Below are 15,663 nucleotides of genomic sequence, written 5' to 3'. Positions count from 1 at the left end.
GTTGATACTAAGAAAAAACAAATTGTGCAGTATTTGAAAGTAATTCAAGGAATTTAATCGTGGAATAATTGGGATTTGTAAATAGATTAACATTAAAAACGAATTAAAAACTAAAATCAAAATTATGTTAGCTACTTTATTCTTTAGGTATTGCAAGAGATGAAATCCAATGAGGCACTGGCTCCTTTCATGGCAGAATACACTAAACTTTACGAGTCTCTGTACAAAGCCTACAGAACAGAAAAGGACTTGACGGAGAGATGTAATATGTTAAGGGTATAATCGATACGTATGTTATTCGTGACTAGTTAATGCTGTAGCTGCAAAAGCTTAAGTAAAAACCGATCCCAAAGTCTCAAAGTTACAAGGTGTATTTAGATCACTCAGCTCTCTATGTAATAAAAATTTTATCAAAATTTTAGTAAATTATATAGAACAATTAAATATTAGTTATATGAGTTTTATTATAAAATGAAGCTATAATTACTTTAAATCTAATCGGAATACACTCTGCAACACAGGAAGAATTGTTTACGAGCGATCAAAAAGTGTACGAGTTAACGCGTACGATTGCTACGAATGAAAAAGAGATCGAGAAGCTGAAGCAAGACGTATTGAACGCGATAAAGCGAGCGGATGCCGCTCACACGCGCGAGCAAAACGCACAAGACACGATTGAAAATTTGCGAGTGAACGTACAGCAATTGAGTCAGGAAATTGCGCAGAAGAACAGACAGCTAGCCGCTATTGAAGAGTAAGTCCCTTCTTAATATTTTATAGCTTCTGCTACGTTACTAGCTACTATTGTATCTACATGGTGTTTCGTTTATTTCGCATTCCTTCATGTATATTGGTTATTTTTATCGATACACGAAATTGTGTCTTGTAATTTGTAATTTATTTGTACAAATTAATAGCTTCTTAAATATTCTCTCATCTTGAATTTTTCAACTTTTTTTCAAGGTCAATAAGATCTGCTCGCTCATTTTTCAATTTTCCGTAGTTTATATATGTATCAACGAAGAATAGACCGGATATTTATGCAAACTCACGCAATCGATCATTTCCACAAAAATATGAAAACAATTTAAAAGGTTGGACCTATGCAGCGATATGTTTTACATATCAAGTATTTTAACGAATGCTATGATTTAAGTATTTAGTGTATTTTTGTGTATTGTGTATGTGCAGTCTAAGCAAAATTAATCGTTTAATTTTTCATAAACGCATAAAAATCCGCAGTTTAATGAAGAGAATCCTTTGAAGGATTCTTTAAAATCCCTGATAAGACACATTTTCCACAGGTTGATATCAAAATCCCTTTTACATCAGCAAATTCTTCACTCGATATCGACGAACATTTGTTAGAAACATTCAAATATCATGGCTCTGGATTTGTGTGCCATCCTGTATATCCCACCTTTTAATTCATTGACCCTACGTGTCTGAAAAGTACAATCGCAAGCCAGAAAGACGTCGAGGATTTTCTCGAGTAGAAAAGACTAGCATAAGGATGACTTGATCGTCAAAAAGGGGATTAAAGTTTCCGGTTGGTTTAGAAATCCTTGGCAGCCACAGTTCTGCGTGATGGTAGTGAAACTCATGGCGGAATTTCTGAATAGCCCGAGGATTTAATTTCCATCATCGTTTCAGATTAATTCGATTCAGCGTTATTGACGAATCGATGTTCCCCCGGACGTGAGCATGCATGTTTGCTGACGGTGCAAACAAAATCCTATCAACCTTAGGGAATATGTAATACGGTTCCTGCTTATTACCTTTGAATATTTAAAGGTTGTAATTTATGTATGAAGCGCTAGAATTATCAAATTTTCTCGATATAATCGTGTTAGCTATACTTTTCAAAATAGAAAACATGGTATATATCATATACCATGTTTAATGGATAGCGAATTTTCTATTTATTTTTATTTTCCACTCGTTCTAGATTTTCCAAATAATAGTATCTTCCTGTTATTTACGCTTTCTGATAATTTTCTAGAAAAAAAGGCCAACGTTAATCAGTGAATTTGTTCGAAGCGTATACCATATCAATAATTTATTAACTTTCATAGTTAAGCTATTCAGTTCTTTAATCTGCAATTAATATTTATCGTTAATTTATCGAAATAAAAAAAGTAAAAAAAGAAAAATTCTGTTACAAGCAACCAACGATCATCTTCTTTTAAATCAATGATAATCAATCAATGACAACTTTCGTTTAAATCGCGCCAGTTTGCCTGGCAAATTTCACATGTTCATAGTAAACGATATTGTCATCAAGACATCGATCTGCTGTATGTACATACATTGTGATCACATCGAAGCCACACGGATGTCCAGAGTCTAATCCCCGAGGAAGATACCATCGTGTTCGATAGTGGATCGTCTCTGTTCAGTCAACATGGCTACAGTGCAATTCCGCTCCAACGGGACCATAGTTCGTAGCACAGTAGTTCGTAAATATGTTGTGTTTCATTTCTCTGGTTCGTACCCGGACAAAGGATTAGGCGAGGGCTGTCTTTAACTTCCGGTCAACTGTCTTACAAAGAGATAACGCATTGGATCGATATCACTGGTTTCGCGACAGCTTTGTAATTGCTTAATAGCTAGGAGCAACCTGAATTTCTCTCGTCCTGTCTCTGTACTCTTCCGTCTCCTTTATATTTGTTATGTGTTGTCCTCGATATTTATATCTTCTTATATTTCTCTTTTTCGTCGCTTTGTATTTTTAACTTTTTTGCTATACATGTATACATAACAAAATATACCATTATTATAAATACTACTGTAATTATATTATTTATATATATATTGCTATTAATATAGTAATATATTCTTGTATCACCGTTTATTTCGCTTTTTGGATTTTAAACTCTCGCGATGAATTAGATGACATATTTGTAGTTCTTCGGGTTTCGATTCTGCTCATGTTAGTATTTACGTTGCGCTTTGTTCCGACATTTCATTTTCAGGTTTGCCCTGAGGAAGTGAACTGGAACGTTGGCGAGATATCAGAACAGAGTACAACGCGAATACTAATAAAATCCTAATAAGATACTAATACGGTTTCTAAATACAAAGAAAATCCAAAGAACCGCAAATATGTTCGTTTGATATTTTCTTATTTTATTATTTGCCTTTTCTGGTCCTATTAAAAGGAAGGTTTTAAAGATAACTTTAAGAATATGCGACAACTGGGATATTGCGGCATCTTTAATAACGAAGACGTTAGTAAGTAAGTAGTTAGCACGAAGTAGCCAGTTTTTAAAATCTATTGCTAACGATAAGCTGTACCACCGTCGGAGATCGTTAAGCTGGTAAAAGCTTCATATCCTGATTACCTTATCACATTGAATCGCATGAATTTAAAATTTTCGACGTGTCCCACGAGTCCAGGGACCACGTCCTCTTACCAGTAACGTCGTCTCTACAGTGTCTCTCGAGCTTTAGCTCGTATATCAGGTCTCTCAAGCTCTCCGTATTCTGACCAATCACCGACGACGCGAGAGACACAAGAGAATAACAGCAATACATAAACGCCGTAAATGTAGTCGCAAATGAACTACTCAAGTTTTTAACATAAGAAGACATTTTCATGAAAATCTCAATTAAATTCCGTCGATAGCTTTCTTAATTGTTTTACACTTGTTTTACAAATAGTCTGTTTATTATATGTTTCAGAGTTTGAAATTTGCTAAACATCAACTAAAACTGTTAGTGCATTCGTTCTATATATAATGAGCTTTCTTTCATCGTCAAAACAGTAGCTACGAAGACTCCTAGTTTAATATACGTTTTGTGTTCTTTATATTAAGCAATAATAAAGAAATCTAACAATGTTCCTCGATTCAATGGTTGCAGCACGAGCATCGCGAAACAAAAAGAGAGTCTCGCACAAGAAAAGGAGAAGCTGATGAGCGAGATAAACACGTTAAAGCAGCGACTGAAGAACATGGCTTTGTACATAGAGGAGCTGGAGAATAGAAGCAGCACTGCCGGCCATCAAATAGCCGAGATGCAAGAAAATCTGGATATGCAACTGAACGAAATCTCAAGAGAGCGACGAGGCAGACAGAGGGCAGAGGAAGAGGCCTTACAGTTGCAAGAAGGGCTTGCAATAAAGACGAGCGATCTCGAGGTGAAGGATCTCTAAACGTTGTAATTTTGGCGCATGTTATGGGTAAACTGCGAATTTTTATGCATTGGAGGAAAATTGGAAAGATGTAAAAATGCATAGAAAGTTCATAATATAGAAAAACATATTAGTATTCAAAGTATAATACCGATTGCAGTATGTAGTAGATAAAAGAGAAATGCATATAAAGCTCATAGTATGCAAAAATATATAAAATGTCCAAAGTATAATATTATTATACATTTCGGCTAATTTTTAATTGTCAACAATTGAAAAACAAAACCTAAAACGTAATCTTTTGATTCTTAATTTTCATCTCATTTTAGCCTCGAGAATAACATTTGAAATTTTATTACTCCTGTTGCAATATTTAGAATATTTTTACAATATTTAATATATAAAACAATCTTCTACTTAAGTTTCATTTTTTGAGTTTATGTTCATAAAAATGTGAATTTGCTTAACAAACTGAATATCGGTGCACGTATCACTTTTCCAGTTTAAACATCGACTTTAACGTCGATCGTCTAAAATCTCTCGATTTGCGTCGACGAGAAAGTCGCAAGATTCGCGCTTAAAAAGTTTGTGAACTTCTTTCAAACTTCTTTCTCGACCGAAAAATCAAACGAATCGTCTTTTCCTTCCCCGTTAATGCTTCTTACCAAGCAAATGCACGCGAAAGTTCAACAAGTTCCTAATGGACTACAGTAGAAACGAAACGAAACGAAACGGCGAAGCTTGGTCGTAGTAGCAAGTTCCAAGCAGTCGATGGAATTTCGCTTTCAAGAACAAAGCTTATCTCGACGAGGTGATCACCGAGCGGTTGTAAGACGTGACTTTGATCTGCAAATCGAAAACTTCCGCCGGGAAACTTGTTGGGCAGTTCTGTGGAGATACACGATGGTGATAGTCTCGTGAAACCGGTAGAATAATTTATAGGCAGCTGCGATTTCGTCTAGTTTGAAAGAAGAGTATGATTAAATTTAAGTTATGGATTTGATCAGTGATTTGGTTTGCATTTGCTGTTTGTCAACTTTTGCTTTTTTTTTTTATCGTTGTTAGAAGAAAATTGAAGAGTAGTTTATTGCGTAAGTTGGTCTCATTTCTGGTCACGGCCGAAGATATATCTATATAAATCCTTGTTTACAACTAAATATGAATAGAAAATAAACATTGATAATATAAATAGGGAAACGCTTACTCATAACTTTGACTAACTGTATTATAAGAAGTTATGTTAATTTTTCTCTTCACTATCATTATTTACTATTTTTTTCTGTGACATAAAATTTAAAAATATTGTATATAATAAGATGCATATCCATACAAATCCTTGTTTACAACTAAATATGAATAGAAAGTGAACATTGATAATATAAATAGAAAAATGATCATAACTTTGAGCAACTGTAATATGAGAATTTTTCTCTTCTCTAAGTAGGATTTAAAAATATTGTATGGAATAAGTTCTCGTATCTTTAAATTCTCAGATTCTGATTTCAAATATTAATCATACATTAAATTAAATTGTTATGTAAATTTATCTCATTTATATACTTCACACTGTAAATATCACAGTGATAGATGTTAAACAAAGTAAGACAAGCATTTAGTTTTATCACCTGAGAATTGAATTGAGGAGATGAACTCGCGTGAAAGATTAAATTAAATTAGTATCATAATAACACATAGCTAACCCGAATAATTTAGCAGTGACTTATCATATATTGCTGACGTTCCATTTAATTTTTTATTTTAAATATGCAATTGTCACAATTTATTCTTTTGCGCTCTGATTTCAAGCTCATTTTCCACTTTCAATACTCGAAGTTTCGTCGCGCCTGCACCTATTCAATTTCATACGAAATTTTTTGTTCTTATCGATGTTTATTCTTGCGATTAACAGCTTTGTATACTTTGCTAGACGGCAAACGAATCGATAAAAGCAGCAGCTGCTAACGTGATAAAGTTGGAGAGTTTGCTGAAGGAGCAAAGAACATCCGGCGAAAAAATGCAAAGGGAAATAAACAAGTTGTCGGTAAAGAAGTTGAACCTCGAATCGGATCTCGAGAACGCGAATAACCAAATAGAAAATTTGGACAAGGAAATGTTGGAGAAGGACAAGCAATTGAAAGATTGGAAGCAGAACATAAACAGGTACATAAGTGATGTTTTAGGATAGAGAAATATAATAATTGAATAAATAGCGTTCCTGAACTCGTTTGTTTGCGTTATATGTTAACCTTTATTATAATTATATTTTTGAATAACAGGAAGCTAAACGATGTATATAGTCATACTTACAGAATTTTATAAAATGAAAGAGATAACGATATTTCACAGTAAGATTTAATTGATAATTTTGTTCAGTCGTAAAATACGCTTTATTAAATACCAGACAGTTTAATTCTATTGTAAAGCGACAATTTACCAAGAATTATAGATATTGCAGCTATTTTTTACATTTGTTAAACGACTGTTTAGCAATTTCTGCGGCATCGATGCACTAATAAATAATTATACATTTATTCATACATTAAAACAGTACAAACATGGTCATGTGAAATTTATGATCGTTCGAGCGCATAATGCTACGTTGAATTACTTCATTTATTTAGAGGTAGCCAGCATGTAGAAGCATCAATCTGTAATGCATACATCTGCTATTATTTAACACCGTTCGTTATTGCACAGTTACCTTGTACTTACCATTTAACGTAGGTCGTAGTTGACGCATATATCAGGTAAACGCATATCGTTTAGGCAAAGTACTTAACAATTAAGTAACCTAACTTAATTTGAATGTAAACTCTTGAATAATTTCCTAATGAATCGCAAGTTTCACGAAAAATCTGAATGTCTTGTAATTTCCAATGTAACTCTATTCTAGGATTTTTGTGAGCAAAGTGTTTTAATTTTTGTACTTTCCCTTAAAAACACGGTGGTTGCAAAAAGTATTGGCATTATAACATTTACATACTAATTAATCGAGTCCAAGTATATTCATATCATCAAATAGTACAATCATATGACTATACAAATGTGATAGTATGAAAATGAAATACACAAACATAGAACTTGATAAAAAAGCGCCTCATAAAAAAAAAAAAAAAAATAAGAATATGTACTAGTGCTTTCTGTACTTTGTGTAATATTTGTATCGACGTGAAGGTACAAATAATTTTATCATTAAGTCGCTGTTTTAGTATTTTTGGTAAGTCAGATAAACAAAATTAGATAACTGTATTTGAATTTTTATGACTGACCATGTTTCCTTTTGAAAATAGAAGATTACAGTTTTTCATACAATATCGTATTTTTATTAACTTAATTAAACAAATGGAATCTAAGTAAAAATATATTTCATTCACTGAATATTACGATAATTCCTATATGTTTTTATATTATGCATACTCTGCGCAATTTCGCAGTTCCGAATTTCCTATAAATGCATAAAAATCCGCAGTTTATAAATTAGTATTGCTACCAATGTTACATTAAAATTTCATCTACAATTTTTGGGATGGGTCGCAGGATGAGGGAAGAAGTCTCCAAGCACAAAGCTCAGAAAGAATCGATAACGAAGCGATGGCAGAAGATTGAGATTGAGAGATCAACCCTGGAGCAACAGCTGAAGCACACATCGGCGAAATCAAAGAACGCAGAGCATCAGAAGATGATATGCCAGAAACAGCTAGTCGACAAACAGCAAGAATTGGAGGTCCATATACGCGAGAAGAATGTCTTGGCTCGTACCAAGGAGAATTTAGGCGACTACATTAGGAGAATACAACACGAGATGACGGTGTGCGAGTACAGTAGAAGGAAAATCGAACACGAGCTTGATACTTCGTTGCGGGATATTATGGACATTCAGTCGATCTTGAGCACAGTAGAGAAAGAAAGGGATAAGCATAGCTTGACTGCTCAGAATTTGGCACAACAGGTGAGCTTTAGTAATTGCGATAGAAAGGTAAAATAGGAATATAGTGTAGTGTCGGGAATACTACTTAATTAATAATGATGGTTTATTTACAATGAATGGATTGATACAGATGTTGATTAGACAGGAAATAATGGTTATTTAACATGAACTAATCACAATAACGTACTATACTTTAGGCAACTCAATAATTAATTTGCAATTCTCGTCACAACGGATCCAACGCTCTCTCTCTCTCTCTCTCTCTCTCTCTCACGCGGATCACACTCTCTCGACAACGCTAGCAACACTATCTCGACAATGCAACTCGCACTCTCTAACTTCTCGATTCCACACCCTCTGACTTCTCCACTGATACCGACTGTGAATTTGTCTCTCTGCCTTAGCATCCCTTTTGTCCCTTTGTCTTAGTTTCGCCATGCACGTGTTACGCAACCGTTCGTGGCCAAAGTCACGTTAGGTCTTTTTTCTACGAAACTCTTTAGCTAAAAGACCGACGACACATTGATGGGTCTGTCGGCACCTCGGCTCGCGACAATGTTTGTGGTTCACCCGATATTTTTAGGCCTTTTTGTCCACGATACTACAATAGGAGCTCGTAAGATTCTCATAAGAATATAGTATTCATTTGCGTTTGATATTGTTTAATTTCATACAAGTTCCTGAAAAAATGTATTCTATTGAAACGAATATCGAAACAAGCAATTAAGTAATATACGTAAATCGATATATACCATTAACAATAAATAAAGTAAACCAATAATTTATAAGACAGGAACGAAGAAATTAAATAAAAGTAGATAAGTAGAGAAGTAGATGAAGAATTACGGGTAATTAACGAAAGAAGAAATAGAATGCGAACAAGATATGACGTAACTCTAAGTAAGACATGACATAACTAGTAAGAGGAACGAAAAGTGCAGAATTTGATCGTATGCAACTGAGCGAATAGTATAAGACACCAGACTGGGTTAGATAAACTGGGAGTGACTCACGCTTGAGCGAAGTGGAATGGGTCGTGGATCCGTGGTCAGACAAGTGAAATGATACCATATTTGTTCGGGCAAGGAGAATAGTGCTGTAGTGAACAATGTAGGGCCATATATGTATAACTGTATATTATTCACGGTTATCCAAGCAAAATTCTAAATTCTACGAGTAATATATAGAGATTACGGAAGTAGTAAACTTTAATAATCCAGATGATAATTTGACATTTTTATTGTATCGTTTTACAAAATTAACAGAGCAATATCTTTAATAAACGAGAAATTTGAATTTTTCCTCAATGTGGTCGTTTGAGCGTTTTTTCTACTAATATGCTATTAATATCTTGTGTTTATATTTATCTATATCTACAACGTGTATGTAAATATAAAATTTCGTTCTCAATTTAGCTAATTTGCCTAAAAAAGTACCACCTCGGATTAATATCTCCAGTTCCTGTTTCGACGCAATATGTACGACATATATATATAACCACGTAATAAAAATTAGAATTAATTTTACCATTAAAGAAACTTGCATATATTTAGCAATTGCTGGGAACAAAAATTTGGAACTCGTTATTAGATGTCGTGGTGGATTTGCTATTTCTAATGTTACCGTCTGACCGATAAATCTTCTTTCCTATTAAAAACCCTCAGGAATTCGATAAAGTTCATTTATCACACGCGATCACGATCGATCAAGCTTCCCGCTGCTCATGCAAATCGAAAATGGCGCGTATGCGATAGGATAAGCGGAATTATTCAGGTGTACTGCGTAATCGGGTATAATGGAAGTAGTAGAGGTAGACATGCTGTTAAACATCTATCTAATAATAGGTGTTGATATAGCGTGAGCTGTCAGCCAAGTTGTATGGTAGACGTGCAGCCGAGCGATCGGCAAGCGGGTACGGTTGCTGTGTGCACAGACATCAAGCGAATTGCACTGACGGATATACGGTTTGCCGGCCAGCGGGAGGTAAAGGTAGACATAGGTCGGTCATTCATTTTAGGTTTGCGCAGGGTTAGTCGTGAGATCCGTTGTGCTTTCGAAAGATTCGCGACCAGATAAGGCCATCATGCCAGGGGTGACTCCGGTAAATTGTTTATAATCTTCTTATTAATGGGCTTTTTTGGTGTAATTTTGTATGATTTGACAATTCATCACGAAGATTTGGTACAGTAAAGTAACTGTTCGCCCTAACGTTCCCCCGTGCGAGGAAATTCATCAATTTACAGTCTTTGCATCACTTTACAATTTTTATTGATATAGCAAAGATTGAATATTGGTTGAGTAAAGGTAGACTCTTGTGGAGGTTTTGTATCTGTAGTTATAAAATTAGGTAATGTAAAATAATTCGTTACGATATTTGTCACCTCTATTGTTCAATATAGTGGGTATATGTATATATACTTATGTACGTAAACCTTGATATTTTTTAAATTCACTATATGGAGTGTTTTCTTTTTAATGTACCAGCTATATACCAGAAATTTCATTACAGAATATGATGCATTATTTAGTTGTATTTTTGATCTACGTCAATCATTAACTGCCTATTGTCGTAAAGTCTCTAAATAATATTTCATTAGATTTATTGATACAGCTCGTACAAACATACACGTATGATGAGTATATATTGATAAGCAGATATGTAATAAATTGAATTTACTGTATTCGAGGAAATAGCGTCTTAACAGTGGTTGAACGCATCGTGTGTAACCACATCATATAGATAGGCGTATATGGTCAGTACAATCCGATGTATATAACCTGCTCATTTCATGATTGTACATGAAATTGTAATTAATACTAGATTAGTAACTACTACCAGAGATAGGATCTACACTGTACGCAAGGGTAGAATTTGATCCAAACGCTTTACAAATAGCGATTACACCTAATAGTACTATGATCCTCTTCTAGTACCCTTTTCAATAGCTTTGTGCGAATATCTACAGATGAAACAAATGTTAAATTTCCAAAAAATTTTGGTCTTTTATAGCATGGAAATATTTCCAGTGAATCGATAGTTTTTCTCTATAAAAGGTATTTATACTGATGGAAAAATTTAGTGAAAATATAGCTGGAAAATTTTCTTTTATTCGTAGTAAACAAATGCGTTATTTCTCACGCTAATCGTTGAATTTCCACTCTGTAACACCGTTCTAAATTCTGTTGTTCTAAATTCTAACGTTTCGTACTTGACACTCAGCTATTAAAACGCTTGTCAAACAAACTTTCTACGCGCCCTTCGGAGTATCCATTATTCATACACAGTGTTACTCGGCTAAGGTGTGAATTATATAACTACTAACTATTCTGGTGTAACAAGACACACAAGGTTTTCGTTACACTCATCGTCAAGTACCGAAACGGTTATGTCCTTTTAGATGACTCATTTTCGTAAATTTTAGTTGTCAGGAACATCTCGTTACTAGAAGTGGCAGTATTTCCTTCTTGCAACAATATTAAGTTACAAAGTTTGTGACATTATATGAATTTCTTAACGCAGAGATAGTATTTAATATTCATGGGTCTACCGGGTAATCGAGAATCTGATTTTATATTTCTTTCAACAATTTCTTTAATTAATTTAATTTAATTTATTATTATTATATTTATTTATTATTATTTATTTTAATTTAATTTAATTTAATTTAATTCTGTGAGTATTCTACGTTGAAATATATGCAAAAATTTCAAATATTAAAAGCTTGGAATTTAATTGCAATACACAATTGTTAGTATAATATAAAACTTATTAAACTTCATTTTTATGGTAAATTAAAATTATCATTTTTAGTAGGATTTATGTTTAACACACTAGAATTTTACATAGATTTTGAATTTTACTGAGTGTACTATATGTATACAATTTTTCTTAACTTGTTACTTTTAACTTCTACTAAACTTGCAAAACAATTTTTGATAGAATCTATACAATATATATATATCCATATACTAATATTAAAATAAATTTTCTAAATTAACAGAATATAATAAGACGTTGTACAGTATAACAGTATAGAATTTATTAAATTTTAATAATAATTTGAACTTGGTTGCCAACATAAGTGTTAAAACTTGCTCATGTTCATGCAACGTCTCCACCACCAGCGTATAGAAACGAACACGTCGATTTGCATACGTCACTAATCGAGTCGTGTAACTTGGTCGCGTTAATAGGTGGAGGAATACATAAGCGAGGTGAAACTGAAGCAAGTCGAGATCTCGAACTACAAGAAGCGGCTAGCTGAAGTCGAGGCTAAGTACCGTCAGCAGCAGAATATGTTCGAGACTGTTCGAGCTGAGAGAAACGCATGTGGCAAAAGCCTGACAGAGGCGCACGACGAAATACAGGAGTTGAAGAACAAACTGAAGGTGTTAAGCCACCAAATCGAGCAGCTGAAAGAGGACATCGTCACCAAGGAGGGCCAACTGATTAAAGAGGAGTTCAGTAAGTCGTCTTCTTCGCTTTTGACAACCGTTTGATACGCGTTTCAACAACACTTAACCTGTGATAATGTGTTAATTGAGTTTTGGCGGTTTTCTGTTGTACAGTTGGCCTCGTTCTTTGGTATCGAGCCAATGTTTGGCTAAAGTTAGGGAAGTTGGTTTGCTTGTTGCAGGCAGGAAAAGGGATCTAGTGAATACGGGTCTATGGATAAGTTTTAATTGTTAAACTGTGTTGGGGAAGGTGGTTAAGCTGTTAAAGTGGACTTTCCCTGATCAGAAAGTTTTTTGATAAATAACAAAGTATTCTATTCACGATTTCTTGTTCACCTTTTACAAGTACATTGAATGACATATTCATATTTTCCAATATTTGAAGATCTCCGTATTTTTTATTTATTTATATTTATATATTTCTTTCAAACAAAGTTGTATTATACGGATTGTTATTGAAATAATGTCTGAATATATTTGATTGAATACAGAGAAGCAAAGATAGCAACAAAAATGCTAAATGCACGATTTTAACTCAGGAGAACAGTATTTAACAAAATTTCAAAAGAACAAAAATTTCGGCGAGTTTTCATGTTACGATTTGCCTTCCAGTACGCAATAAAGTAGAAAAGGAAAGAGAAGGGTTGAGAGTCGAGTTGCAATCCAGCCGCAAGGAGGTGTCGGAGCTGAAACATGAGATCGAGTCCATGAAGCAAGAGGAAAAGAGCTTGAGGCAGGTGATCCAGCGCGCCGAATCGGACATTGCACGACATAAGAAGGATATTGACAATATAATGAATGAGAGGGACATGTTGGGCACGCAACTGGTCCGAAGAAACGACGAGCTGAGTCTTCAATATAGCAGAATAAAGGTTTTGCATGGAACCCTTCAGCGAGGAGAGGTTCAGTATAATCAAAGACTGGAGGATATCAGGCTGTTGAAGTTGGAAGTGAAGAAGTTGAGGATAGAGAAGACTTTGCTGATAAAGAATATTCAGAACATGAGCGATCTACGTAAAGAAGTGTTCCATTTGAATCACGACTTGACAAAAGAGAGATTGAAAGTGATGGCATTAGAGGAGGAAGTGCAAACGCCGTTGAACATTCACAGATGGAGGAAGCTTGAGGTTTGATGTTTCGATTATTTTTAATATTATATATCATCGTTTAAAAGTATGCGAACATTTGCTTATCGTTGATACGTAACATTATCGAAAACGTGAACCGATTTATTTTTCATACTTTTCCCACAAGTAATCTTCACGCCCAAAAGTCCGAATCGTATCTATCGCATATATCTACTCCCTTTAGGTAGTGTCATTCCATGTCAACCATGTAGATCTCGTTATCTGAAAGAGTTTCGTCTATCACTTAACGCGTTTAACCTACTTCCCTTGTATCTACTACGTGCGATCTACTTTTGTTACACTTGTCACGTACGTTCAAAAATTTTTAACGTCCCATCAATTTTTACATAAATATAGATTCAAAAAGTTCTTATCTTAAAATACAACAGTTTTTATTTATTTATGACGAAATATCGTGGGAATGCTTAAGATTTTCTTGAAGGGCTCGTTAGAAACGATTTTAAAAAGATACGTAGTTCCGATCCTCGGAAATAACAGAATACATTATCAAGATTTTGCTATCTATATCGTCGACACCATTTACCCCACAGGTAAAGATATCCTTTTCAAATGAAATAGCTACTAAATTTTAACAGGGTTCCGATCCAAATACCTATGAACTTTTGAAGAAGATACAAATTTTGCAAAAACGAGTGATAAAAATGGCAGCTAACATGATTGAGAAAGAGAAGAAAATAAAAGATACTGAGAAACTGTATATGAATCTACGTGAAATTCTGTCGAAGCATCCTGGACCTCAGGCCATGATTTCTCTCAATAAAACTCAAAAAGCATTGCGCGAGAGGGGAAAGAAAGTGAAGGTATAAAAATAAATTTCTTTACAAAACTGTTTCTGGTTAGAATTTATATTTTATATTAACGATCATAAAATATCGGAAAAGTGAAATCCAAGATTTCTTTGCCTATCGTCGATCTGACCCTATTTATTATACCATTCCTTCTTTTCAGTGTCTACTAGCTGAATTGAGCATGTACGAGGTTCAAATGGGCGAGTATAGGATAGGAATGGATAGGATGAGCATCGAGATGAACGATTTAAAGAAGAAATACTTCATACAGAAAAAGAAATTACACATATCGAAAGAATCGAAATCGAAATCTTTGTCCCAGCCTGTTCTCCCAGCTATAAGTCAAAGTCAAAAGAAATTCTGCGGGGGCGGCTTTAACATGGCAACTCCAACGCCTAGAAATTGTTTCGTCGTGGATTCTGAGTGCAGATGAACTTGTATCGTTCGCCAAAAAGCTAACGCAGAGAAGGTGCAGCTCAGTCTGTTTGTTGAGACGACAATACGACGCGACGGTGTAATGAAAATATAACAGTACACTTTGCAGGATTTCTGTGTGTGCTTTTCCGTCTACGAAACTCTTTTTGCTCACGAACTTCGTTTTTCTCTCTTTGTTCTCTTTAGAATTTCCGTCAATATTTACAAACTGTGGGGAGACGTCGCGTCGTTACGACGATGTAAAAGTGTGTCATCGACAAGTGGGGGAAAGGAGAAGAAGAAGCAATTCATTTCCATTTTCTCTTTTGTTTTGTCTTGAGTTTTTAAAGAAGACTCTACGAAAGGGGTAGAAGTAACGGTGGAAGAAGACAGAAGCTAGAATTTTATTGATTTTGTTGTTTGGTATTTGAGGATGACGGTCTTCATTTTGACGGATCTAAAGGTTGGACCAACTAAAACGTCGGGATTTGTTTGCTTTGTTTTCAAGGGTGGTGGAGCAAATGTTGATATTTGCTTTTGCCCTGTTAACCTGGGTAGGTTAAGGGATTTGTCGAAATATTATGAAGTTTCAAGTGATTTTGGTGGATATTTTGTTTTGGGGGATTTGGAATTGATTTGATTGTATCTTTTAAGCAATAATTAGACTTTCTATTTCATCATGATGTATTTGTAATATTTTTGCAGTAACAGAAGTTTATAATATTTTTTAATGCTTTAATTAAAAAATTCATTGTCGTATTTCGGAATTGTTTTTCTCTTTTTTTCGATACACAC

The 15,663-nt window shown here is 34.4% G+C and overlaps 1 protein-coding gene across 1 annotated transcript; it reads left to right on the top strand.

Moving 5' to 3' along the window:
- Window positions 1-633: 633 nt before the first annotated feature.
- LOC139985894 (cilia- and flagella-associated protein 58) lies at window positions 634-15,513 on the top strand. The gene is made up of 8 exons (XM_072000764.1): window positions 634-754; window positions 3,865-4,141; window positions 6,063-6,295; window positions 7,673-8,084; window positions 12,258-12,528; window positions 13,131-13,645; window positions 14,242-14,466; window positions 14,615-15,513. Exons 2-8 carry the CDS (start codon window positions 3,917-3,919, stop codon window positions 14,885-14,887), a joined length of 2,154 nt encoding a protein of 717 aa, XP_071856865.1. The 5' UTR covers window positions 634-754; window positions 3,865-3,916; the 3' UTR covers window positions 14,888-15,513.
- Window positions 15,514-15,663: the final 150 nt, after the last annotated feature.

The sequence above is a fragment of the Bombus fervidus genome, chromosome 1 (genome assembly GCF_041682495.2).
Source record: "Bombus fervidus isolate BK054 chromosome 1, iyBomFerv1, whole genome shotgun sequence".
Classification (NCBI taxonomy): Eukaryota; Metazoa; Arthropoda; class Insecta; order Hymenoptera; family Apidae; genus Bombus; species Bombus fervidus.
This window is presented reverse-complemented; position numbering and strand designations above follow the sequence as displayed.